The sequence below is a fragment of the Penicillium angulare genome (assembly GCF_028827245.1).
Source record: "Penicillium angulare strain IBT 27051 chromosome Unknown utg000008l_segment0_segment0, whole genome shotgun sequence".
NCBI classification, from domain to species: Eukaryota; Fungi; Ascomycota; class Eurotiomycetes; order Eurotiales; family Aspergillaceae; genus Penicillium; species Penicillium angulare.
In genome coordinates this window covers 1,633,942-1,657,354 of record NW_026623167.1, presented here as the reverse complement: position 1 = coordinate 1,657,354, position 23,413 = coordinate 1,633,942, and the positions used below count along the sequence as shown (strand labels likewise).

General features: G+C 47.3%; 7 protein-coding genes across 7 annotated transcripts; 2 read left to right on the top strand and 5 right to left on the bottom strand.

The window, feature by feature from the left end:
- Window positions 1-528: 528 nt before the first annotated feature.
- On the bottom strand, window positions 529-1,489 carry N7478_011330 (uncharacterized protein; the record flags this gene model as incomplete). Its single annotated transcript, XM_056927544.1, has 4 exons — window positions 529-672; window positions 737-791; window positions 843-965; window positions 1,029-1,489. 4 exons carry the CDS (start codon window positions 1,487-1,489, stop codon window positions 529-531), a joined length of 783 nt encoding a protein of 260 aa, XP_056774592.1.
- A 2,134-nt stretch (window positions 1,490-3,623) lies between these two features.
- Window positions 3,624-6,718, bottom strand: N7478_011329 (putative cytokinesis regulator (Byr4); the record flags this gene model as incomplete). Its single annotated transcript, XM_056927543.1, has 2 exons — window positions 3,624-4,228; window positions 4,309-6,718. 2 exons carry the CDS (start codon window positions 6,716-6,718, stop codon window positions 3,624-3,626), a joined length of 3,015 nt encoding a protein of 1,004 aa, XP_056774591.1.
- An 809-nt stretch (window positions 6,719-7,527) lies between these two features.
- N7478_011328 (uncharacterized protein) lies at window positions 7,528-8,883 on the top strand (the record flags this gene model as incomplete). The annotated part of the gene is made up of 4 exons (XM_056927542.1): window positions 7,528-7,663; window positions 7,713-7,927; window positions 8,028-8,334; window positions 8,414-8,883. The coding sequence occupies 4 exons, from the start codon at window positions 7,528-7,530 to the stop codon at window positions 8,881-8,883; spliced, it is 1,128 nt and encodes a 375-aa protein (XP_056774590.1).
- Window positions 8,884-9,369: 486 nt separating this feature from the next.
- Window positions 9,370-11,936, bottom strand: N7478_011327 (putative NADH-ubiquinone oxidoreductase, subunit G; the record flags this gene model as incomplete). The annotated part of the gene is made up of 5 exons (XM_056927541.1): window positions 9,370-9,472; window positions 9,536-11,417; window positions 11,572-11,586; window positions 11,749-11,772; window positions 11,828-11,936. 5 exons carry the CDS (start codon window positions 11,934-11,936, stop codon window positions 9,370-9,372), a joined length of 2,133 nt encoding a protein of 710 aa, XP_056774589.1.
- Window positions 11,937-12,899: 963 nt separating this feature from the next.
- Window positions 12,900-13,923, bottom strand: N7478_011326 (WW domain-containing protein; the record flags this gene model as incomplete). The annotated part of the gene is made up of 2 exons (XM_056927540.1): window positions 12,900-13,761; window positions 13,832-13,923. The coding sequence occupies 2 exons, from the start codon at window positions 13,921-13,923 to the stop codon at window positions 12,900-12,902; spliced, it is 954 nt and encodes a 317-aa protein (XP_056774588.1).
- A 573-nt stretch (window positions 13,924-14,496) lies between these two features.
- N7478_011325 (WD repeat protein) lies at window positions 14,497-17,343 on the bottom strand (the record flags this gene model as incomplete). The annotated part of the gene is made up of 1 exon (XM_056927539.1): window positions 14,497-17,343. The coding sequence occupies one exon, from the start codon at window positions 17,341-17,343 to the stop codon at window positions 14,497-14,499; it is 2,847 nt and encodes a 948-aa protein (XP_056774587.1).
- Window positions 17,344-18,180: 837 nt separating this feature from the next.
- On the top strand, window positions 18,181-19,236 carry N7478_011324 (uncharacterized protein; the record flags this gene model as incomplete). The annotated part of the gene is made up of 1 exon (XM_056927538.1): window positions 18,181-19,236. One exon carries the CDS (start codon window positions 18,181-18,183, stop codon window positions 19,234-19,236), a length of 1,056 nt encoding a protein of 351 aa, XP_056774586.1.
- Between the last annotated feature and the right edge of the window lie 4,177 nt (window positions 19,237-23,413).

Genomic DNA, 23,413 nt, shown 5'->3' with positions numbered 1-23,413 from the left:
GACACTCGCGGGACTCATTCAGAATTCCCGTTGAGGAGGAGCTCCGTACGTTGGAACATAACCAGTAGAATAACCTAGTTGAGGGCCTGACGCAGAGAGATCGGTGCTGAACGGGTCTAGTGTTCCTGCGAATGAGTGGGAAAGGTTGCCCATAGACCCGTGGGAAGACCGAACGCCAGTACTCAAGCTGGATCGTCTCTGCATATTTTGATGACTATCAACCCATCCACCGTGACCATGTATTTGACCGAAATATTCTGGCTGCGATCTCTCAAGAGGCACTTGCCCCCCGAATGTTGACTCTCTTCTTGAGGTAGGAGGAGAAGGAAGCTTTGGGGATCGGGATATCACCTCAAGACGAGGTGATCCGCGTCGAGAATTGGGTGGCGTAAGACGAGATCCCCCACGGCGCACTTGACAGGTTGGGCAATTTTTCACAAATCGGGATATCAGCTCCTTGGGTACCCTAAGATTCATTTTATTAATTATGGGATCACGATTTCCTGAAAGCTGCTCTTTATCAAGTACCTACCAAGAATAGATGCGTCGAACTTGAGCAGATGTCTTGTCACGCCCGCCATGCTGGCATTGCTGATGTGCCTTGGTGAGGATTTTGAATAATTTCTCACGAATAGCTACTGGCTTGCCCTCGTGGCAAATCATTTTACGGCACTGATGTGTTGTATTAGAATTTCACGGGTGGTAGTTGTCAACAGCATATGGGAGAAATACTTACATTAGCCGTGCCAATTCCTACACTTTCGAGTTTGAACATCTTTTTAACCCAGAAACTGAATGAATTAGCATAGAGCCAAAGAATAGTTTTAGGAGGAAAAGCCTACCGGAACTGAGCAGACTCAGTTGCTGTGTCTTTCGGTTCCATCAAAACCTTCTTGATGTTTCGTGCTCTTTTTGCGTGGATCAATGCCTTGTCTTGTTTCTTTACAGACAGTTCGCTAACATAACTATTTCAACCCTTGCCATCAGTTTCCTAGCGATTAAGTATAAGGGTATGATTTTGAACACACCTTTTCATCAAATTATCGAATTCTTTGACATCAGGAAACCCATCCAATGGAGGCAACACAGGCTCCGACAGCGTCTCGTTGTGAGATTCTTGATCCTCAATATCCGTTTCACCAAGCGCTTCTCGTATATACCGAGTGGACTGCATATATCGTGTTTGCGACATGTATTGCGATGGAGAATGATGCATCCTCATTTCGTCCACGGTAGACATTGAAGGGATTGTGTGATCCGATGCGTATTGCAAATGCTGCATGCCAGAAGACAGACTTGGCTGTTGGCCATAGGAGGGAGCAAATTGAGATCCATATGGATTGAATGAATGCTGAGAGAAATGGTACGACCCAGGCCCCGTCGTGCTAAACTCATGACTGGTTGGATGGCTATAAGTTCCAGGGACAGCCATCTGGTGGTTTATGAGATAACTGTCATTCCCCTCATTGCGCCTTGAATAACCGCCCATTGTGCCAGATGCTGAAAGATCAATCTTGAATGCCCTTGGCAGTATGAGTATTTCCGAGTCAAGGAAGCTAAATGAAAGATAAAAATGAATGGCAATATCAAGAAACCAGAGCGAGAACTGTAATTATATAGAAAGCAAGGTTAAAGGACCAGGATGTAGACCATAATATCGGAGATCTTTTGAATGGGGTAGCAAATGCATTAAAAAGAACCCACAAGGCCCCATGCCAATCTTGCAGGACATGACAGATGCCCAAGAGAGTGCACGAGACCATGTCGAAACAGAGTAAGGTGGAATCTAGAGAGGTCATCCCTGGAAGGCAGACCGCAAAGATTCCACAGAAAAAAGAAACGACAAATCCAAGCAGGCCAAGCAAATCTCTGTAAGGTACGGCCGAAAAGGATATTGTCCAGGTCTGCAGGGAATAAAGAGGCTAGGATGGGAAGGGAAAGCAAGAAAATAATAATAAAATAGTAAGATAGAAAATAGATTCTGTGGCTGGTTTTGCATTTTCAGGTTTTTTTTTTGTAAAACGGGGGGGGAAAAAAGCAAAGGGCAGAAAAAAGAAGAGCAAGCGAAACGAAACGAAAAGCATAGCATAGCAAGAGAAAATGAGGGACATGGGAAATCAGAGGGCATTGAGATTCGACAGGACTAGGGTTCGTGGTCGAATTCTTTCCGACCCGCCGAGGAAATTGAGGATGAAGCAGGCTGATACGACAGCGCACGCAAGCAATGGTGATACGGATTCCTGCCTCGATGCCCGGCGCCACCATTTGCCTCATGGAGAGCCACGTTGGGCCCAGTTAAGGCCACCTATAGCAGAGGAGTGGCACCCAAGGATGGGAAGGGAGAGGGAAACGATCGGCTCTCATTCCGTACCTTGTCACTGACAGCACCGGGGGGAGGAGTAGAACCTCCCCGACTATGACGGCGGAACAAACCAACCAGGAGGAGAACAAGAGGCGAATTTAGGGCTTTGTTTCTGCAGGTTTGCTTGCCGTCAAACAAAAGTCGGGCTCGAGATTGCTCCGGCGAAAGTCCAAACATGCACGTAACCGCATACCCGTAAGGAACATGGATTGGGAGAGTTTCCACTGTACTGGGGCAAAGGTAATGCAAACGGGCATGAATGGGGCCGAAGAGTGACCTTCGCCTGCTGTCCCACCGCCTCAAAAATAATTGGAAGGGAAATTTTTGTTTTCATTTTTGGTTGTTCATTTTTGGGGTTTCTGCTTGTCTAATCGTGAGCTGTCATGGAAGCACTGGGGCGTGACCTTGACGTGGCGTCGATGCCAGGGCACTGCGGGATTGGGTCGCGTTGATGGGCAATCAAATGCATCATGCGGGATGGCAGGATTGCATGCGTTTGGCCCATCCGCGGAAGGTGAGACACCGTGTTCGATGGACTTGGCGGCGGACCCTCACAGCACGGAATCTGGGCTAGTCGTAGAACTGAAAAGGGGCTCGAAGCCAGAATACGTTATACAATCTATCACCCGGTGTCACCCTGCTGCTTCCCGATCCTGATATTCTCTGTAAGCACTGTCCTTGATTTGTGTTGAAAGTGGGGGTGGGGAGTCAGTGTCAGAGAAGCGCGCGCATACCCTGGAAAGGCCCGAGTCCGAGGGGTTTCGGATCTGCCTAGGGTGAGGCTGCAAGTGTCGATCATTGCAGCATGGATGCTCCTTGTTGACTGGATGCAAATGATGCCGATGGTCAAGTACATTGCTGATCCACTGGTGGAGCAACGTCCCGGAGATGTTTGGGGGGAAGAGAAGACCGAAAAGAAAAAAGAAAAGAGAACAAGGGCATGCAGATGCAGATGCAGAGAGAGGAAGAGAGAGAAAGTGTACGGTCAAAGGGAGAGAAATCCAATTCTCCGATATATTATAGCAGAAGCAACAAAGTATGTACTGGCAAACCAGAACTCAATAAAAAAAAACACAATAACAATTATAGTTACAAAAACAGTTTCCGAGAACCATAAATTCGTATGTTGGCCAAATTTCATCAAGGCCAATGAAAGGACAGGGTCCTCAAGTCATTAGTTCGTGTATCCATGCTCAAATTTGTCCAGAGGAACACCCGTACACGGCACGGCACGGTTGGCAAATATCATTTCCTTCTTGTTTTAACAATCATGGATCTCGGTTGGGTAAGAAACAACCTGCTTGACCATGGGGTCCGTCATTCCGTCCGTCATCAAGTCCCGGATAGCCCATCGCCAGTGAGTATTGCGATCTTCCCGATTAAAGCCAACCCATTTATTGACCTTCCGCCTCCATTTCTCCTCTTCGGCTCTCTGTCGTCGAATAAATTCGGGGCCGACGTCAAACTCTTCAGTAATAGGACCTTCATCAGAGGACTCGCCTGCACTCGGTTCCTCTCCGGTGACATGGGGCTGACTGGTATCATCCGGGGATTTGGTGGTCCATTTGGTGCCGACAGCTTTGTCCTCCAGGTCATCTAATCCCGCAAAAACATCATCTTCATCTTCAGGCACGAGTCTGCCTTGCTGTCTGGAATCACGAGGCGAGGCTCGAAGCCAGCACATGCGTTGCGGATCGAAGACCATACCACCGACGGTCTGAACATTATTCACATTGCCTACATTGCTAATCAGAGCCAGGGCGGGTTTGGGTGATTTGGGTGCTGTAGCCACGTCGAATTCCTGGCCAAAATTTTCGTTGCCTTCCCAGAGGAAAGTATTGGGATTGTATCGCATCCCTCTCACGACTGTACAAGGGTTGATTAGTATCATTAGATAGCGAGAATTGGGTAGACAGGGAAGATAAACAGGTCAACGACTCTCTTACATTTAGGCTCTTGCATCCCTGCCCCCATAGGTTTTATCAACTGGGGTTTGGATTGTGACTTGGTCGTTGATTTACTTTTTCGGCTTCGGATGGGTGCGGCATTGGGTGAAATACGAGATATGGGATTAGGCTTCCAGTTTGAGTTGAATGAGCCAAGCGAGCTAGCATCGCGATTGCGGGAATTTATAGAAGCAATGCGCTGCTCTCGTGCATTTCGGGAGGCATTTGTATCTCGGGCGAAACGTGGCGTGGAGTTGAGAGGTTTAGAGATTGAGGGTGGTGTAGTGATTTGTGTGGGTGGTTCGCTGATGGAATTAATGCGGCTCTGACTGAGCCTGGCCTGTCCTGGTCGAGGGACACCTCGCCCGGCGGGATTTTTGGTAAACTTGCTTTCCGCAGAAACCGACGTAGGCAGATCATCAAACGATTCCAACTCGGTGCCATCTCCGAAATTTCGCCGTCTGGTCGGTCGAGTAAGCGTACGTTTGGCCGTAGAACTGATGGTTTCCGATCTACTGTCATCAAGGCTTAAGCGGAAAGAGTTTGGTCGGTTTGATCGCGATGGTAAAGATGTTTGCTGGGGACTGAGAAGGCTACTAGATCCATCGGAGCTCTGGCGACGAGACGGGCGGTATATCTTGATACTACTATGGTGTGGTTGCCTTTCCGATGCAGTTGCAGAGATGAAAGTCGGTTGCACTCTTGGAGCAGATGGCCTGCTATCTGAGAATGAAGTTCGCTCGACCGGAGTCTTAGGTCGGACGGCAGACGGTCGAACATGTCCATCTGTATGGGAGGGGGTTCGCTGCAAACTCGCAGCTGTAGTAGCAGTCGCAGTGCCACGAATAGAAGGGAGTGATCTTTTTGTCCGAAGTCGGGCAGGAGTAGGAGCATTTCCCGCAGGTGCAGGATTACGAGCCGCTCGCGGCCCAAGAAGTCTCCGGCTTGGAGGTGTCGGATTTGGAGAGGCTGAGTTTGTTGCAGATGCCGGAAGACTGGATATCGAAGATTGTGAGGAGTGGCCAAGGCGAGACTGGGGTCTCTGAAACTTGGAAATCGGTGCACCGCTTTCTGAAACGGTTTCAAGATTACTCGAAAGAGTAGCTTCATGACCAGAAAGCCGAGGAATCCGGGTAAATTGACGAGGAGAGCCAGTTGTAGAGGTTGCACTGGCGCCAGGGTTGGTGAAAGTCAAAGTCGTTGCAGACCGCCGTGTTGGACTTGATGGCCACTCTGTTTTGCATTTGACATTAGGGTTAAGATTCAACTTTCTCTGCGCAAAGGCTCTCCCGTTGTCAACATCAAGGCCAGCGAAGAAATCATCGGCATCCATTGACTCCGATGCTCTGGGTAGCTCTTTACCTTTCCTTGCGTGCTCCGAGGGGCTTTCTTCTTCTCGTCTTTTAAGGGAAGCAGAAAAGTCCAGTGGTCCGTCGGGAAACACCAGGCCATCCAGGCCATCGTCACTTTCGCCAGTGATACAACTTGACACACTGGGACTGGCAATTGAGATTGAGGAGCTGGGGATTGAGCGACCATCTCTAGCAGTCCCCCCTACTCGCACGCCTATGCTCCCTTCAGACCATTCGAGGTCAAAGTCGTCGAAAGTAGGACTGGTTGATCTGGTAGTATCTTTGCGATGGGATAGTTGAAGTGGCTGATGATCCGGAGGTAATTCGAGATCCTGGTCGAAATCATCCGACTCCTGTGTCCCAAGAAGGTCACCTGCAGGGACCCTTGTAGGAGGCTTTTGTGGCGACCGTGGAGTAGGCGCTTTTAGTATGGGAACATACTGGTTGATAGGTTCATCATTCTCATCCTGAATTCGATCTAGACCCGTGAGCGCCGATTGCAAACGCGTTGAGACATCCTCATTCCAATTTGAAGAAGCTGTCGACTTCACGGGACTTGTGACTGTTGAGCTGATCTGGCGAATAGTGTCTGGGAATGTTGCATGTTGGGAGTTCCTTAGTTTCAAAATGAATTCTGGCCCTGGAAGCTCCACATCTTCCGTCCAGTCGTCCACAAAGGTTCTTTTGGATTTTCGATTTGACAAGCGCTTGATGGCGCCGCCGAGAAGAGCAGAACTCGGAATATTCGCGGGTATGGGAATTCCCGCTCGTTTGGCTGAGGCAAGGGCTTCTTCTTTAGCGAAGTCATCGCTGTCGTGCAAAGGGACCTGCCAGTCCTCGTCCCCGGCGTTCGAGTCTAGATCAGATCGAGCAGACCGACGAGATGAGATCGAGTCTCGATGCCCCGAAGGTCTGAACGAGGAGTTAGTGACCGATCCAGTGCTGGATGCAGCACCAAATTGAACGCCCTCGTTAAATTGCAGGTCGTCATCATCGTCCCAACATTCGATCTGCGGTTCGTCCTTCTCTGGCTGTGTAAGATTCATTGGCGAGTCCATGGCGGGTCGGTAGTCTTAATGCGAAAGACAACGAGGTACGAGAGTCCTTATAAACGACAATCAGGTGGTAGGCTCGGTAGGCTTGGAGCTCTGCGACGCTGACATGAGCAATTGAAGATGAGGCGTCATTCCGTGGAAATCAAACGAAATGGTATAATAAATGTCCCATCGCTCGGTCGCTCCAGCTTGTATCTTCTTTTTTGAGTAGTTTTATCGCTCGCTCGCTCGCACTATTCTCTCAGCGTGTTTGTGGCGTGTCTGGTCGGGTGTTTTCGATCTGAAGGGGCTGAAAAGGACAGGGGAGCTCTCAGGGGAGACCACAGATTCAGAAGACGACAAGCCGGTTCCCTTTACTTGAATTCAATGTTTTGAACGGATCGTAGGACTGATCATAAAAGGGGGAGGAAATCGGTGGTTTTCGGGGAGAGTGGAGGAGGCTGGATGTGAGATGGATTGGAGAGGGGAGAGGAACGTGGTTAGACGCAGATGCAGTGTGGACGCGGTGGGGAACTTTGAAGAGAGGTGATTACGAAGGATTCATAGACAACTTCGATATTTCGTATTCAATATGGATAAATGTACAGATTTACATTTAAATAATTATTCTAGTATTAATACTCTAAATAATTAATAAGTAGTTCTCCCACTCTCTTTGCTCCCAATATTCTTAGGTGACAGGTCCACCATACTATATGGGAAGGTTGACACAGATACTGTTGCCTGGGCAAATCAGACTTGGGCATCTTAGATACTTTATCTCTCCCACCTCTCCCACCTCCAACGGCTTTTTTTTTCTATTCCCTCTTTCAATGTCGAAAGTAATTCGAATTGCTCGTTCTGACGAGCAGGATGGATTTATATTGATGCATGTGCTCACCTCGGGTTCCGGGTTACTGAACTTGACTCTCACGGCCACCGAGGGCGAATGCCCATACACCGCTACAAGTAAACCAACCTGGAAGCTTTTGTTTGATCTTGACTGACGCTCTTGCAGTACAGGAACGCCGTCTGAAAGACCTCCGTGCCAAGAATTATCAGGGCTCGGACGAGGAGTGGATCCAAATCATCACCCATGTATTTGGACAAGAAACCACAGCTGCTAAGTTGGAATCATGTGCTGGCGTGGAGATATCTGCTAGTATAGCAGGTACTGGTGAAGATAATAAAGAGATTGTCCTTACGATTCGTAAAAGGGTCCAATCGATCACGGTAAGAAGCCAATCTAACCAGACGTGATGTCACAACCTTTCATACCTACCTACCTTTTCTAACCCATGGGTCCTATTCTGTTTCTCTTTGCGACATACAGCAAAAACTTGGTGCAATAACCCTTACCCAAGATGATGACCAAGCGATCGAACTTTTCGAATGGTCGGGCATTGCTGCTGCCAAGGCGGATGAATTGAAAAGTCAGGTCGTCGACTTGGCGGGTCAACACCGTGTCGCGGAAGACACAATACACAAATTGAAGAAGCAACTGGAGGAGCTGACGCAGGCCAAGGTAGAGCACGAGTCCAAACTGGTGGCCAGTTTTGCTCAGCTCTTAAACGAAAAGAAACTCAAGATACGTAACCAACAACGGCTCTTGGCATGCGCGACAGTGAACCCTGCGAAAGGTATGTAGTGTACTATACTACACCTTGTCATCCCAGATTATGAATACGCTTTCATAGATTTCGTGCTAATCCGACCTAGTTTCGGAGATACAAGCAACCTCCACTCATCCCGGTGGTACCAGGGGAGAGGAACAGTCTACGAAGCGAAATGCAGATGATATGAACGACTCAGAAGATACGACAAGTGATGGATTTGAAAAGATGGAAATCGATCCAAAGGGGACGGTCCCTCCAGATGACCAGGACACCGATCAAGCCACTGAACAAGACACCGATGACGAACATCAATCAATATCCCAAGCATCAGAGAAAAGCGAACACACAGAGAGTGATAACGAGCCCGATGAGCCAGCAGAGACAGGTCACTCAACAAGAGCCTCCGATCAAGCAGGGGGGTTAAGACGCTCTTCTCCAAAGGAAGAAGCCCCGCCGCCACGGAGAGAGTTGCCATTTTCGAAGACAAGGTCATCTGGAAAACCAGGACCTGCCCCTAGCCAAAATGAGGTTGCTGAAGAAACTGGCGGAGAGACTGATGATGATGAACTATGATCGTTAGGAGCTAAAACGATTTCGTGGCAGAAATGCTAGAACATATAACTCCAGAAACAACCAGTATCTAGAAATCCAAGCTACACCAGGGATTCAGATGCCAGCATATGTTTATATCTTGGGTGCTTCCCTTTTTACTCATTGATATTTATTTCATTAGGATAGGCAGAAGTAAATCGTAGATTTCTCGAACGAGCTCATTCTCCGAGATGGAAATGGAATTTTGTGGGTCTTAAACCATTTTATGTACAAGCCAACCCCGGCCGATTATTCCCAGGTAATACCGGAGAGTGAGCGAAAGAGGTCAACCACAGAAAACAAGATGAAACGGCGTTCAAGATGATGTGAGAAAACAGAATAGGAAAGGAAACGGGGGCACATCAAAAGGCAGTTTAATGTAGTACAAATAAAGAACGCCTGCAACCATTAGACAAAACACAAAACCAATCATTACTGACTGTAGGAGATAGAAGCGAATAGCATTGCTTAACCGTACAATGCCTGGGGAGACATTTCACCGGCAGCCATGAAGTTGGTTTCAGGGTTGCCAGTAGCCTTGGCGGCAGAGCAGCGGGCCATGGTAGGTGAGCTAAGGAGGAGAAGTCAGTATATAGAGAAAATATGAGTTGGGGCGATTTAGACAATGACTAACCTGCGGGAGATAGCATCGGTAAAAAAGAAGTCTTCGATGACCTTCTTGAAGGGAGCTCCAGTAGCAGCGGAGCCCTTGTTCTGCTCGGCCAGTTGTACCTTGCTCAAAGCAGTGACAGAGGTGGGCTCGACAACGTCATAGCGGCGCATGACCGGGCTGATCTCCTCCATGCGGTCACGAAGAGCCTCGATGTCATCGTAAGGAAGGGGAACACCAAGGAACTCGCTGGTTGCACGAATGATCTTCCAATCCTCACGAGCAGCACCAGGCAATGATGTAGCCGCGCGTGTAACTTGCACACGACCTTCGGTGTTCACGTAAGTGGCGGACTTTTCGGTATAGGCAGCGCCAGGAAGAACAACATCCGCCAGTTGGGCACCCCGATCACCGTGGTGTCCCTGGTAGACGACGAAAGCATTCTTCGGAATTTCACTCTGGGCAATCTCATCGGCACCCATGAGCCATACCATCTTGGGAGTTGTTTGAGCGACCTCGGGAGATGGAGAAGTGAAGCCCACTTCGTAGGCACCAGCGCGGGAGGCTGCGCGCTGCAAGACGTTGTATCCCTGCCATTCTGGAGTGTTGAAGTTGCTGGTATTCTTCTCAATGAAGTTGCCGACTGTTTCGAAGATGGCCTTCGAATCAGGGTGCTCAGCCGCCGCACTGCCAACGACAATCATGGGCCGCTGGGCAGAGCTGAGTTTCTTGCCGAACTCACCGGACAGTGCGGTCTTCAAAGCCGAGACATCAGCACCCAGGACATCATAGTCAAAAGTGCTTTCGAACTCCTCGCCGACAAGGCCGATTTCAAGATCTGAGCGCAGATACTGCTTGCGGATACGAGCGTTGAGAACCGAGGCTTCATGGCGGGGGTTGGTAGCGACGAGGAGAATGGCATCCGCCTCCTCAATGCCGTAGATTTTAGAGTTGAACAAGTAGTTTGAGCGAACGTCAACACCGTGGGCAACTGGGGAACTGCCACCCGGTTGGTCGAGGGCAAGGTTGTCAGAGCCAAGCTTGTTGGCCATATCCTTCATAGCGACCAGCGATTCAGTATCAACAAGGTGGCCAGCAACCGCCTTGAACTCATTGGGTTGAAGGTTAAGCTTCTCTTGAGCGTCGGTAATTTCGAGTAGAGCCTGCTCCCAAGTAGAGGGAACAAATTTACCCTCGCGGCGAATCAAGGGAGTGGTGAGACGCTGGGTCTTCAATCCGTCACAGGCGAAACGCGACTTATCGTTTATCCATTCCTCGTTGATATCGTCATTCAATCTGGGGACAATTCGCATAACCTCCAAACCACGGCTGTCGATTCGAATGTTGGAGCCCAATGCATCCAGTACATCGATGGACTCAGTGTGCTTCAGTTCCCATGGGCGAGCCCGGAAAGCGTAGGGCTTAGAAGTCAAGGCACCGACGGGGCAAAGATCGATGATGTTACCCGACAATTCCGAGTCAAGGCTTTGCTCTAGGTAAGTTCCAATCTGCATTTCGTTTCCACGGCCAGTAGTTCCCAGCTCGGGGGCACCCGCTACGTCGTTCATGAATCGGACACACCGAGTGCACTGAATGCAACGGTTCATCGAGGTCTTCACCAATGGGCCGATGTTCTTATCCTCAACGGCACGCTTGCCACTGACTTCGTGGAAACGACCGCGGTCGGCGCCATATCGCATCGATTGATCCTGGAGATCACACTCTCCTCCTTGGTCGCAAACCGGGCAGTCCAGGGGGTGGTTGGCGAGAAGGAATTCCATTACACCCTCACGCGCCTTGTGAACCAACGGCGAACTTGTTTTGACCACCATACCGGGCTGAACGGGCCAGGCACACGACGCCACTGGCTTCGGGGCTTTCTCAACTTCGACGAGACACATACGACCTAGAAAGAAGCGCAGAACAAATTAGAATATCGATTATATCGCAATTGTAATTATAGTTGGCGGCGGCGTACAGTTTCCGGCAATCAGGAGCTTTCTTTAAGGCTGGCTGTTAGCAATTGGAACGATCGGAAGTATCGGTGACCTAAAACATACTCATGATAACAATATCTAAAGTCAAGTCAGTACATAAGACAGCAAAAGAGGAGTCTTGAATGTTATTTTACCTGGGGACTGTGGCACCTGCTTTTTCGCAAGCTTGAATGAGAGCCGATCCGGCTAAGGAAAATGTAAGTATCTAAATCAGTGACAGGCATTGAAACCTTGAATTACCTTCAACCGAAACCTTCTTGCCATCTAGATACTAGCGTCAGTAAAACAGCCGGCAATATACGAGGATTGTATGTCATACCAATGGTCAGTTCCACCTCGGCCGCGCGAGGGGTTGTCGTCGCGAAGAGCCGGGCTCGGGGCACCCGGAGAGACCGGGCGGCCGCACGAAACAGCTGCGGCCGCATCATTGAGACAGAAGTCGATGAGGGGGAGGAGAGGAGTTGGGGGAGTGGAGTGATATGGGCGAGGGGGTTAGAAGAGAAGAAGGGAGCTGTTCAGACGGGCTTCGAATCTGCTTGGGGTTACCTAATGAAATTGCTGACCATCAAGCTGAGTAAGGATTGTTCCTCACAAATGGCTTTGCTCGGATTGGCTCGGTTACTGGGGCCCCGGATTAAATGTAGTTCCGCTCCCGCCCCCTAAAAGCAACTTCCTTCCTCGGAACCTTCCTTCATCAAATATAATCTCATTTCAAGGGCATGATTTATTGTAGGAGACAGGGTCTTTTTCCTTCCGTGTCTCCTCTGCAACATTGTCCCAAGACCAACGTACCGAACTGGAGCAGTCAAGGGCTTTAATACCCAATTATGATTTGTTCTTTACCGACGGTGACTACATACTGCTGCCAGTGAAGAAAAATGGAAGCATGAACACCCATCGAGCTTGATGGGTATCTAATATACACCCAGTGTAGCAGATGCATCATGGTAGCCATTCAGCTTGCCGTGGCTTGACAATTCCTCATGTTTTACGTGTATGAAGAATTGATAGGTATCTCAAATCATATCTTACAATATTCCACAAAGTTTTTTTTTTTTCTTTTCGCATTGTATTATTGCCCAATCATTCTCATTGTTCAATGATGGGTTCATAGAAACTGGTCATGAACCTCAGAGATTCTGACTTGATAGCTCAAATCGACTGGCGTAGTAGGAGGATCTTGAAAGTTCTGAAAACACTTCCGGCTCCCGATTCCTGTCTGACTCGTGCAAAGGAGAGAATTGATTAAAAAACAACAAATGCAAGGGGGAAAAACCGAATCAGCAAGCTCCAGGACGAACGAGGTAACGCAGAACAAAACAGGAGGGCACCAAAACCGGTGAGCGAAGCGATATGGAAACGGAAAATATCACGGTATTCTTCTCCCACACTTAGAAATCACCACCACCACCACCACCGTCAAAGTCGCCGCCGCCGCCACCATCATAACCACCATTATCATAATTATTATTATCGCCGTAGTCGTGATGATCCCCCATGTCTTCTACTGCATCGGCAAGCAGTAGTCCACCCAGCAAACCTCCACCAACACCCAGCGCAGCCGCACCGCCAGTTCCCAAGCCATGTTTCCGCTGTGGCTGTTGCTGGTAGTAGCCGCCTTGCTGTGGATATCCACCTCCATATCCTGAAGGTGGATAACCGTATCCTGGCATTGGTTGTTGCGGATATCGCCCATAGTTAGGGTCGTAATAACCAGAGTTTGTGGGGGCTTGTTGCGGGTACGAAGCATATTGAGGACGTTGCTGGGGCGGCGGACGTGAACTACTAGAGCTCTTCCCCATCAACTTGCTTAAGAAGCCACCTTTGCTGCGTGATTTCTGTTCCGGCATTGGGCTACCCGATGATGGGCCGGAAGCATATGACCCGGTAGACGGTTGTGAAGAACCACTGTAGTAATCTGATGCCTTACCCGGAGTTCCAGGACCTCTACTATTGCTGCTGCTACCGGCTCGTGCATCCTCTTCGGCCTGGAGCTTCGCTGCAAGTTTGGCGTCACTGTCCATCGATGGGCTGGCAGTGTCGCGCGAGGTATCTGGGTTGTAGGGGTTATTAGAGGCCAACAGCCGTTTCTTGTCATCCGCGTTGCCTATTGGGGCAGCCCCCGACGGAGCTACATTGGCGTATGATGGTGGTGCTTCGCTAGGTGCTTCGCTAGGTGGTTGGCCCGCAGGGGAAGCTGGTGGCTCGGGCTTTTCCCATTGTGATTTTCCGGTGGCAAGGTTGATAAAAAACCTGAAAGGAGAAGAAAGCAAGCGTGTTAGTTTTTTCTGTTGTTGTCTGAGAAATGAGATGGAGGTCATACCATGATTGATACCGCTCATCATACTGCGCCTTCCATCCTTCTGGGACAGAAGGTGGTGGTGGTCCGGGGGGTGGTGCATAGGAAGATGACATGACCGAGTGGGAGGGTTCGGGTAGAAACTCAGAGATGGGTGCAAAGAGATCAAAGGAAGGATCGAAGTAAAATGTATCGAGTAAAAGTAAAGTGCGCAGAAGGCAGCCGAGTTTAAAGGCAAGAAAGAACTAAACCTGGCAGTGAAGAAGTATATACAGGATGTAAGATGTATGACCTGCAGCATTCCCCACATGGGTCTGCTGCGCGGGAACGCGACGCCACATCGTGGCAGTGCGGCCTAAGAACCTTGGAACGCTATTCCAGTGTCTTCCATAGGTTTGTTGGGAGTAAATTGTGCTTCTCTGATATGTAAGATACTAATTATGAGTATAGTAATCTGTTTCAAGGGCAGAACGAAACTCCTTCTGAAGAAATGTATTATTACATATTCTGCTATTCTATGTATCGAGGCTTCCCCAGCCAAGCAACCTAAGAAATGACTTGTAATGCAACAATGAAAACCCTCCCGCTAAAACCAAAGACTTTCATGATGCTGATAGTTGATGACACTCCCCAACTATGGCTATGTAGAATGGAAGATTTCTAAAACTAACAGGGCAGCTTTAGTTCTTTCAGTCACTGTCACAGATATTCGCGTCATAAAGACCACTATCTGGCCACCAGTAATCATCCTCGGAACTGTTTTCCAACTCCTCGAGGTCGATGGAAGGGCCGGGAGACGATCTGGGGTGTGGCTCAGGTGTGGATGTTGAGGTCGAAGGCAAGATGAGACCCTGAGGAGTTGCTGTAGGTGGCGGTTCAGTCAAGTCCAGAGTCAAATCAATGACTTCTGTAATATCCGACTGTCGAAATCGCTTTATTTCCCTACGAAGGACATCTTCGTTTTTCTTCCTCTTCAGTTCCCTTTGATAACCTGGAGGCCTGTCACTCCGGCGCTGAACGCGAATTGTAGTTTTCTTTGGTGGCAAGGCAACCTTTTGATTGACAGGAGCAAGTAGAGCATTCCGTACTTGAACAAGCCGTCTTCGCATCTCGAGGTCTTGAAGAAGGCTCGGGTCAATCATCGTGCTTTGCACCTGTGGGGCATCAAGCTGTTGCATTAGGACCTCATCTTCCAAAGGCACATTGATAGTGTCCTCAAGCGGTGTCTTATCTTCGAGACCTCGTGCCCACCGAGCATAAGGGCCTTTGTAGTTGGGACCTTGTCCTGGGCCGTATTTTGGATGCCTTTCAATCTCGGCATTGGAGAGAAGTGCATTGCTAGCTTCACGGCCTGAAAGTTCCGGCGCAGCTGGCTCATGAGCATCCTCAAGTTTGAACCCGGTATTCTCAGGATCTGAAGGCCCACAGGATAATACCCGAATGGCACCGCCGTGTGCCCCAATTAGGATATGAGTTTTGTCTGCTGAAAAGGCACCGCTGGTGATTCCCTCGTCAAAGCTAGCAACGTCGGCAACCAATACATCCTCTGGGGATCGACGAATATCCCACTGTTTCACGAAGCCATCAGAGCCACCAGTATAAAACTGATCGATCGTTGCACCCCATAGAGCGACGGATACTCCATAATCAGTGAACTCCCGAGGATATTCATGAGTAAGTGGTTGAAGTGGAGTGCCATGTGATAAACGATGGACGAGCTTGTCAGGATTTCGGACATCCCATACATATGTTTGACCATCAGTGCAACTGGCTGAAATGTAGGATGAGTCCATTGGACAAAAGTCCGTTTCGTTTATATCTGCTGCTGTACAAGAGAATCGGCTAGTGACCTTGATATCGTTGGTTTTACAGTCATAAACCTGTACAACTGTTCGTGTCTTGTAAGGCAGATGCATTGCCTGGCTGTAAGTGCTCGCAGCAACAAACTTAGGTAAAGAGTGGTGCCATTTGAAGTCAAAGACATTTTGTGAGTCGGGACTCAGTTTCCGCGGCCTGACAGAAGATTCTCCAATTTCCCACATACCCAGATGACCACACTGAGGGACTTTATATTCATCATGCATTCGTTCCGCCATGCCACCAATAAGAAAATGTTTTGTTTGCGCAGTATGGCCCCATGCAAGAGCAGTTGGTACCAGATCAACGTCCTTTTGGCGAGGATCCCGAAGAATATCTAGCTTATGCGAAGTGGTCTCTTGGCCCTCCTGGACATTCCACAGACGGAATTTATTGGTTCCGGTGGCAATTAAGTTTGGCATCGACTTTGAAAGACTCATGACGACGACCTTGGAGTCATGCTTCAATGTTCGAAGACATGACGGATGCTTATGACCTCCAACATCCCAGATCTTGACTGTATTGTCATAACTTGCGGTATAAAGACGGTCACCAGCCCACTGCATACTAGTCACACTGCTATAAAGCCGTTCATCAGTGGCAACTGATAATGAGGGCCGACGAGTCCAATGGTCGGGAAGTTCATGTAAAGTTCCATCAACAAGATCACCCAGAAGTAGGTTGTATTTCCGATTGTACTCATCAGAGTGAGCTGATGCTCCTGCCGCAAACTTCGTCCCATCAGGCGACCAGGCGAGAGTCACAACATCGTTCGATGCACCTTTCCAGGACTTCCAAGGTCTGAAATCCGAAGTCACCTCGGCATGAATCTTGCGACTGGGCTCGCGGCCGTGCATTCCTCGATTCAATAAGAGCTTTTGAAGATTAGAGGTGACTCGGGGAGTTGCTTTCAGCGTGGCGGAGACTGGCGGTGAATTCAGAAGAATCGACGATGGGTCACAGGCCCTAGATAACGACTCTTGTTCAGATGTCACATTTGGGGATTCCTCACGGGCGAGGCCCGTCAGCACACGCAAATTATAAGTGACTGGCGTATTTTTCGACCGGCCAGACCGACGGGGGCCTGTAACCCCAGTTTCATATGGGGGGGATTGTGAGAGGGTTCTGGTTTCAACCTCTCGATTGGCGTTCAACACAGACATACTGCGGCGCATCCTTCCTGTTCGTTTCTTTCTGTCTGAATTTTGTGACTTAGATGCATTATTGCGAGGTCGGGTCGTTGTGACTTTTGGAGATTGTGTAGGCGTGTTTGAAGCTGCTGAAGTCCTCACAACAGGAATATCCTGAGGGCATCCCTGAATGGGTGTCTGGGCGTGCTCCCCTATGGTTTCATGGATGGTTTCCTGGGGGTGTTTCTGCTGGGATTCTTGGGGGAGTTCTTGGACGGTTTCTTGCGGAGGTTCTTGGGGCTGAATTCGTGGTGTGTATGAAGACTTATAGGCTTTCACAGAGTGAAATGTCGTATGGCCATGTGTCACCGTTCTTGGAGGGCTAGAGTGTTGTTCATGGCATAATTGAGAAGTGGTAGGACCCGCCTTAAATATTGCAAACAACCGGCCATTTTCTCTCACAGCATATTCCGCATAATCTGCACTGCTTTCGCGCAGAAAGCCAAATGACTGGCTTTTACCATTCCTGTAGGCTAAGCTGTGGATCATTTCGTAGTGAGGGATTCCCAATTGAACTTTGTGACTATTAGTCTGAGTCGTATAGAGCGACAGACAAACCAAATTCACTCACAATATCCTGGATCGAGACGGGTGTCGTTGATAATATATGGCGCGAGACAGGTGTATCGGATAGAAAGACATCACATTAAGCCATAGGTATGCGCCAGGCTGTCCCTGTCATTCAGAGATTCCAAAGAAGCAGAATTTCAGAAGAGCAGGGCCGAAGAAACATTGACCAGCTGATTGCCTAGAATATATGCGGCTGAATTCTAAGTGATTTCACATCAAGAATCGAACGACTGTAGCAGCAGAGGCAAACAGGGATGGGTATGCGGAGGTGAGAGCGTGGGCAGTGTCGATAGGGACAAAGAGGATGATGGATGGAGATGGGGTTGCGGCGGTTAAGGATTGTGACAAGAATTGGGAAAGGGAATATGATCTAATGAAATGTCAGCATATTCTTTTGCGTGTTTCTTTAATTCATACCTTAATTTAAATACCCTCAAGTCAGTATTGGCGTAGATTTCATCTTCAAAGACTGAGGTAAGTGTAATCGCGAAAACGCGTCAACGCGGAGATCGGGAAGATCTGCGAAGGCGGTGAGAGCGCGAGCACGAGCTACTTTGAGATCCACCCAGGTCACCCACACTAAACCTTATTTGGCACTGTTACTAAACCCAATGTAGCTACTTCGCTATACTGCGTACTACTACTACTTTCCCACGCCCAGCTCTTCGTGCAATCCTCTAAACACACTCAAACCTCACTCCCTTTACAAAATAATTCCATAAATCTACTATGGCAGCCATCAGCGCAGACCAAACCATGAGCGCAATAAGTCTCGCTGTGAATAATCGCAGCCGAATTTACAACAACTCTTTCGCGCTGAGTGTTCGATGGGAGCGAGACAAGACGAATGCCTCTACAGACACCGAGCATTTTCAGGCGATCCTGAGCACACTAAATCTCGACCAAGCTGAAGTTGAGATCTTGGCCGAACAGGATCAGACCCCGGGCTGGAAACTTAATGATAGAATTCGGTCCGTTTTCCAGCTCGCAGCAAGCACACCCGGCAGATCCATCGTTCTTATTCACTACGGCGGGCACGGAGAGGTCAGAGGGGAACAGCTCTTTGCTGTCGAAGGCCTATCCTGCCGAAGCATAAACCTCCAAAGATTCATCGACACTGTGGTGGCAGGAGATGTCCAGGACTTCGACATCGCAGATACAGACGCTGTCTTCGTCCTGGATTGCTGTTACTCGCATGTGGCAACGCGAGCGTTAAACCCCACGACTCGTGTTGTCGAAATTCTTTCTGCGAGCGATGATCACACTCCAGAGGCCCTTACATCACCACGCAATACCTTAACTGGAAAGTTGCGGGGCGAGATTGCTCGGCGCAAGCGAGACGGTCACCACTTTGTGATACTTTCGGACGTAATGGCGACTATTCGAAGGAATAGCTCGGTTGTCAAGCCAACACATCATGTTAAGTTAGGGGTATCTGTCTGCTTCCCTTTCACTGGCGTCACAAGGATTGACCCGAACATGATTGCCCCTTCACTACGTGCAGTCTTTTCGGTTCGCATTGCCGAAAACATGACCCAGGAACAGCTGAACAGATTTCTCACTTGGATTGAGACCCTCCCGCCTGGGTTCGCTATGGAACTCGACGGGATCTACACCACAACCTCGACTCTCCTCATATTCCAGAGCGCATATGCGCTATTCACGAATCTTGCTGGGTATCCCGGTGTCACCTTTATCTCGGATGTGACAAGCCCGAACCGCCGCAAATATCTCGGCCAAGAGCAGCGACAAGAAGCTCCTTCATCCTCTCTTAAGGAGAACGTCCCTTTCTCCAGACGCTCTAAGCCATGAGAAACATCATGAGGAATTACAACCTATCTTGGGGGAGGGACATAACATGTTAGATTTCGGAGATCGCATTCACCCAGGAAGTACTTGCTGTTTACACTACCATATCTTTATCTTCCTGTTTAGCTTCGCTGATACGATAGCCAGTCTTGGCATATTTTTTTTTTCCGTTGGAAATAGCTCTTCTGCAAGCCTTTCCAATTTAATAACTAGCTTTAATTCAATCGATATCCCGCCCAGGCCGACTCTGGATTACAGCTCTAGTCGATGCTTCGTGTTCTCAGATTGTGACAAGACCCGCGTCAAGGTATGTATTCGCTTACGAGAAGACCAATAGTGGAAACGTATCGCCGCCATTCCTGGTAAAGCAACAGATAAAGCGGAAAATTGGGCCGAAAAACTTATAACCCATCTCTCCATAGCAGGTTGGGGAATTCCTCGTGTCATTATCTCCGACCGTGACCGCAAATGTATCGCTAAAATTTGGTAACGTCTATTCGAGAAACTGACAACGAAACTATTAGTGACAAGTCATAGCACCTATAAGCTAATATATAAAGCGAGCGAACTAATCAAACAGTGGAGATCGAACAGTAGATATAAGGACTAGGAGGATTCCCTACCAGCCCTAGCTCGTATCTATAATAATACTACAAGCTCTCTCACTAGCAAATCCCCCGACAGACTGCTATATATTTTTTTTCTCTTTGCGTTAATTCCGCAAGCTCTAAGTAATCTACCCAAAGAAAGGATTATAGCTAGGCTCGAGGCTGCCGACGTTATTATCTATACTAATACTATTATAAAGGAAAGATACGATAGGTTATATAAGCCTTATATGCGGCATGGCATGACCAATCTAAGTGTTGGCTCAAGTTAGTACGCATTAATTACCAGTCTCTTAAAAAAAAATTTTAGTCTCTTTATTTCCAATATTAAAACGATAAGGATCGCTGAGTCTACTATATTCGTATTATATCGGTTACGAAAGACACATTGACATTAGTCAATTGTTTAGACTATTGATCCTCGGAGTGTGACCGAAATATTCTCTACTGGAACATTACAGCTTTCAAAATCAGTGGGGTCATGTCCATCACCAGGTATGTTCAGTTACAGTTATTTCTCATCCTCTTGACAGCACATACGACCACAGGGTGTGGAGAACAGGGCTTCCCGTCCGCTCAGCCGTACTTAAGCCACACGCCGGTCAGTTAGTAGTATGGTGGGTGACCACATGCGAATCCTGACTGTTGTATGTTTTTGTTTTGTATCTTTTTTTTTGGGGGGGGGGGGTTCTTGTATCTAATCTTCAGTCCCTTCACCTGAACGCCTGAACACCACTATTTTACACCATCAAAGTTTATTATTTGCGACACTCGGTGAAAATTTTATTTAACGTTCATTTGTTTTTCTCTTTATTTTCTGGCTTGCTACCAATAGGATAGAGCAGCGTAGCATTGTGCATAAAATCGGAACAAAAGAAATGGAGACAAAAGGGAATCATAACAATGACGCTAAAACATGAGAATGCAAACTCGACTCCAAAAATGCGGCTCAGTGTTGTACATGGTAAATATGTACCTTTGTTGGACTCCAGTAATGCAATAAAGGCAATGGGAAATGATGATAGGGATAAGAAAAATAAGTGAAAAGTGGCCGCAAGAACATGGCTGGGGAGGGCGGTTGCAACTTTCCCCAAAGGGGGGAATTAGGTAGTAGAATGTGCCGGTTATCGGTATAGAGTTTCCCGCGAAGCCTTCATTTTTCAATTAATCATACATACAGGAATTGGCATACCAAGGGCCCCGGGCTCCTCAGCTCAGGAAGTTGCGAATTATGTAGCACCATAGTAATATGTAGCTAGTCTCAGGTCAAGGATTAGTAGTCTGTCAACATCCAAATGTTTGACGACTTGAAGGGTCTCCGTCTTCAACGGATAATCGTAAACAAGTAGAATAGGCCACTGTCCAGGTGAGTCTCGGGATCTACTATCTACCTAGGTGTAAGTGGACACCGGGCCGTGGATCCGTTCATAGGCCACAAGAAGCATCATAGAAACGGTGAAGAGATGTGTTATTCTGGATCTAAACTTAGAAGCTCCAACGAATGAATAGATCTAGGAGCTAGCCATGCACCGAACAAGCAAAGAAATGGCGCCAATTAAGCGCTGCAAATAAGCAAAAATGACGCCAACCTTGGAAACAGTGACGGAAGACTGCGGCGACAAGCAGCATGTCAGACAATGTCAAGTAGATTGAAGGAAGATAGTGGTAATTTGCAAGCCTACCAAGACCGAGGTGGCAGCGCCAAGCAGTGGCGGTAGGCAGGAAAAGGGGCGCAATCTATCTCTCATCACTCGTGGAGCTCACGTACTAGGTACATGTCGCGGTACCTAGTACAGGTAAGGTTAACGGGTAAAAGCACTGGAACCTCAAGGGTAGTACCTAAGGTAGCATCCGTGGATATATGTAAGCTTCAATCCATGGATATTTCAACCTTGAATTATCCCAAATGGAATATCTAGAGGCAACCATATATACCTAGCCCCAAGGTATGCCCCCGTATAATCAACTTTATCTGTAAATCCTGGCCATGGATCTCCCAGTAAGGAGAATCGTCTCCTAAATTGAATTTCATAGGCGAGGATTTCATTGGGGCACGGTTTTATAGAGGACGGTATGGCGTAGGAGATCTCGCACTTCGAACATTGAAACGATTTTGGAGCTAGACAGCCATGAACCTCTATCGACCTTAGAGCTCCATGGTGCGGACAAAGCATGCCTTTTCTTTCCCCTTTGTATGGTAAATTCTTGTCGATGAAAACCAAATAGGTAAAGTCAAAGATGATGCATGTTTTTCTGTGAGTAAGAGAAGCCGATATTGTAAGTTGATAGGAGAGTCTTTTGCATGGACTTTCAAACTTACATTCATGCCAATTTGGAATATGCTTTAGCAAAACGTCACTATCAAGATTTGCCTTATTTAGCTCAATAGCAATTGGCGTGAATCTCTTTGGCGAAAATTTGAGACAAGGACATAGTACAACATAGCCTGGCCACATACAGACAAGAGCATATCTTCCTGTATTATGATAGCTATTGATCTCAAATTCATTCCGTGGATGGAGCTTCACACATGCATCACAATACATCCAACGACGAGACCAGAAGTATGACCAAAAGCCTGTTGGAGATTGGAGGTTGCTGAGAAAACACTGTCGAGCTTTAAGATCGATCGAACGGTCAATACCTGCGTCGGAATAAGGAAATCGAAACATTCCTCCCTTAAAAATATACTGGAACTGGTTGTAGAATCTCTTACAGCTAAGTGCTAAACAGCCTTGCCATATTATTCGGAGGAACGAGAAAATGATATCCAATACCTCAGGTAGAAGATTGACAATTGAAGGTCTTCTTTTTCTGAAGATAAGCAAGGCTCGCCTCATAATACTTGGAACCATGTTGAGAGTACAATCATAAACTGCTTGATTTTGTGTGAATTGGAATATTTTATAAAAAAATCCCAATGTTAATTGTCTGTTCCCTATAGAAATAGTAGTACTTAGGATTTTCGAGAATTAATTAGTATTAGCGCGCGTATACTGAAGAGGAACAGAGGAGAATAAAGTCTGTGTGAGTAAGCTATAGATATAAATATAGAAAAGAGATAGAATAGAATAATCTTATATTATAGGTTATTGAGGAAGAAAGAAAGAAGAAGAAGAGAAAGACTCTCTACTATCTATAGAGGCGCTAATTATCTAATCTAATAGATAATCTCTAATAATTAGTATCTATACTATCCTAATAGTAATAATAATTAATTAATAAGTTTTAGGTAAGAGGGTATAGTAGACTATTAGAGATATAGCCTTAAATTATTAGTATTTAATAGAGAACTATTATTAAGCTATTACTAATTACTTCCTTTACTAAAGTAATTATAATTAATAAAATAGTAATTTTAGGATATTAGGCTATTAAATAATATAATATAGCTTAATTATATAATATTTAGTTAATATACTTATATAATATAATTTTTTACTAAGTAAGCTGTTCTAGTTAAGTAAGCTACTCTATTAACTTTAATTAATTTAAACTAATATAATTTACCTAAAATAATATAATATTAAATATCTAAGCTATTTAATTAATTTTGGATAATATATTCTTTT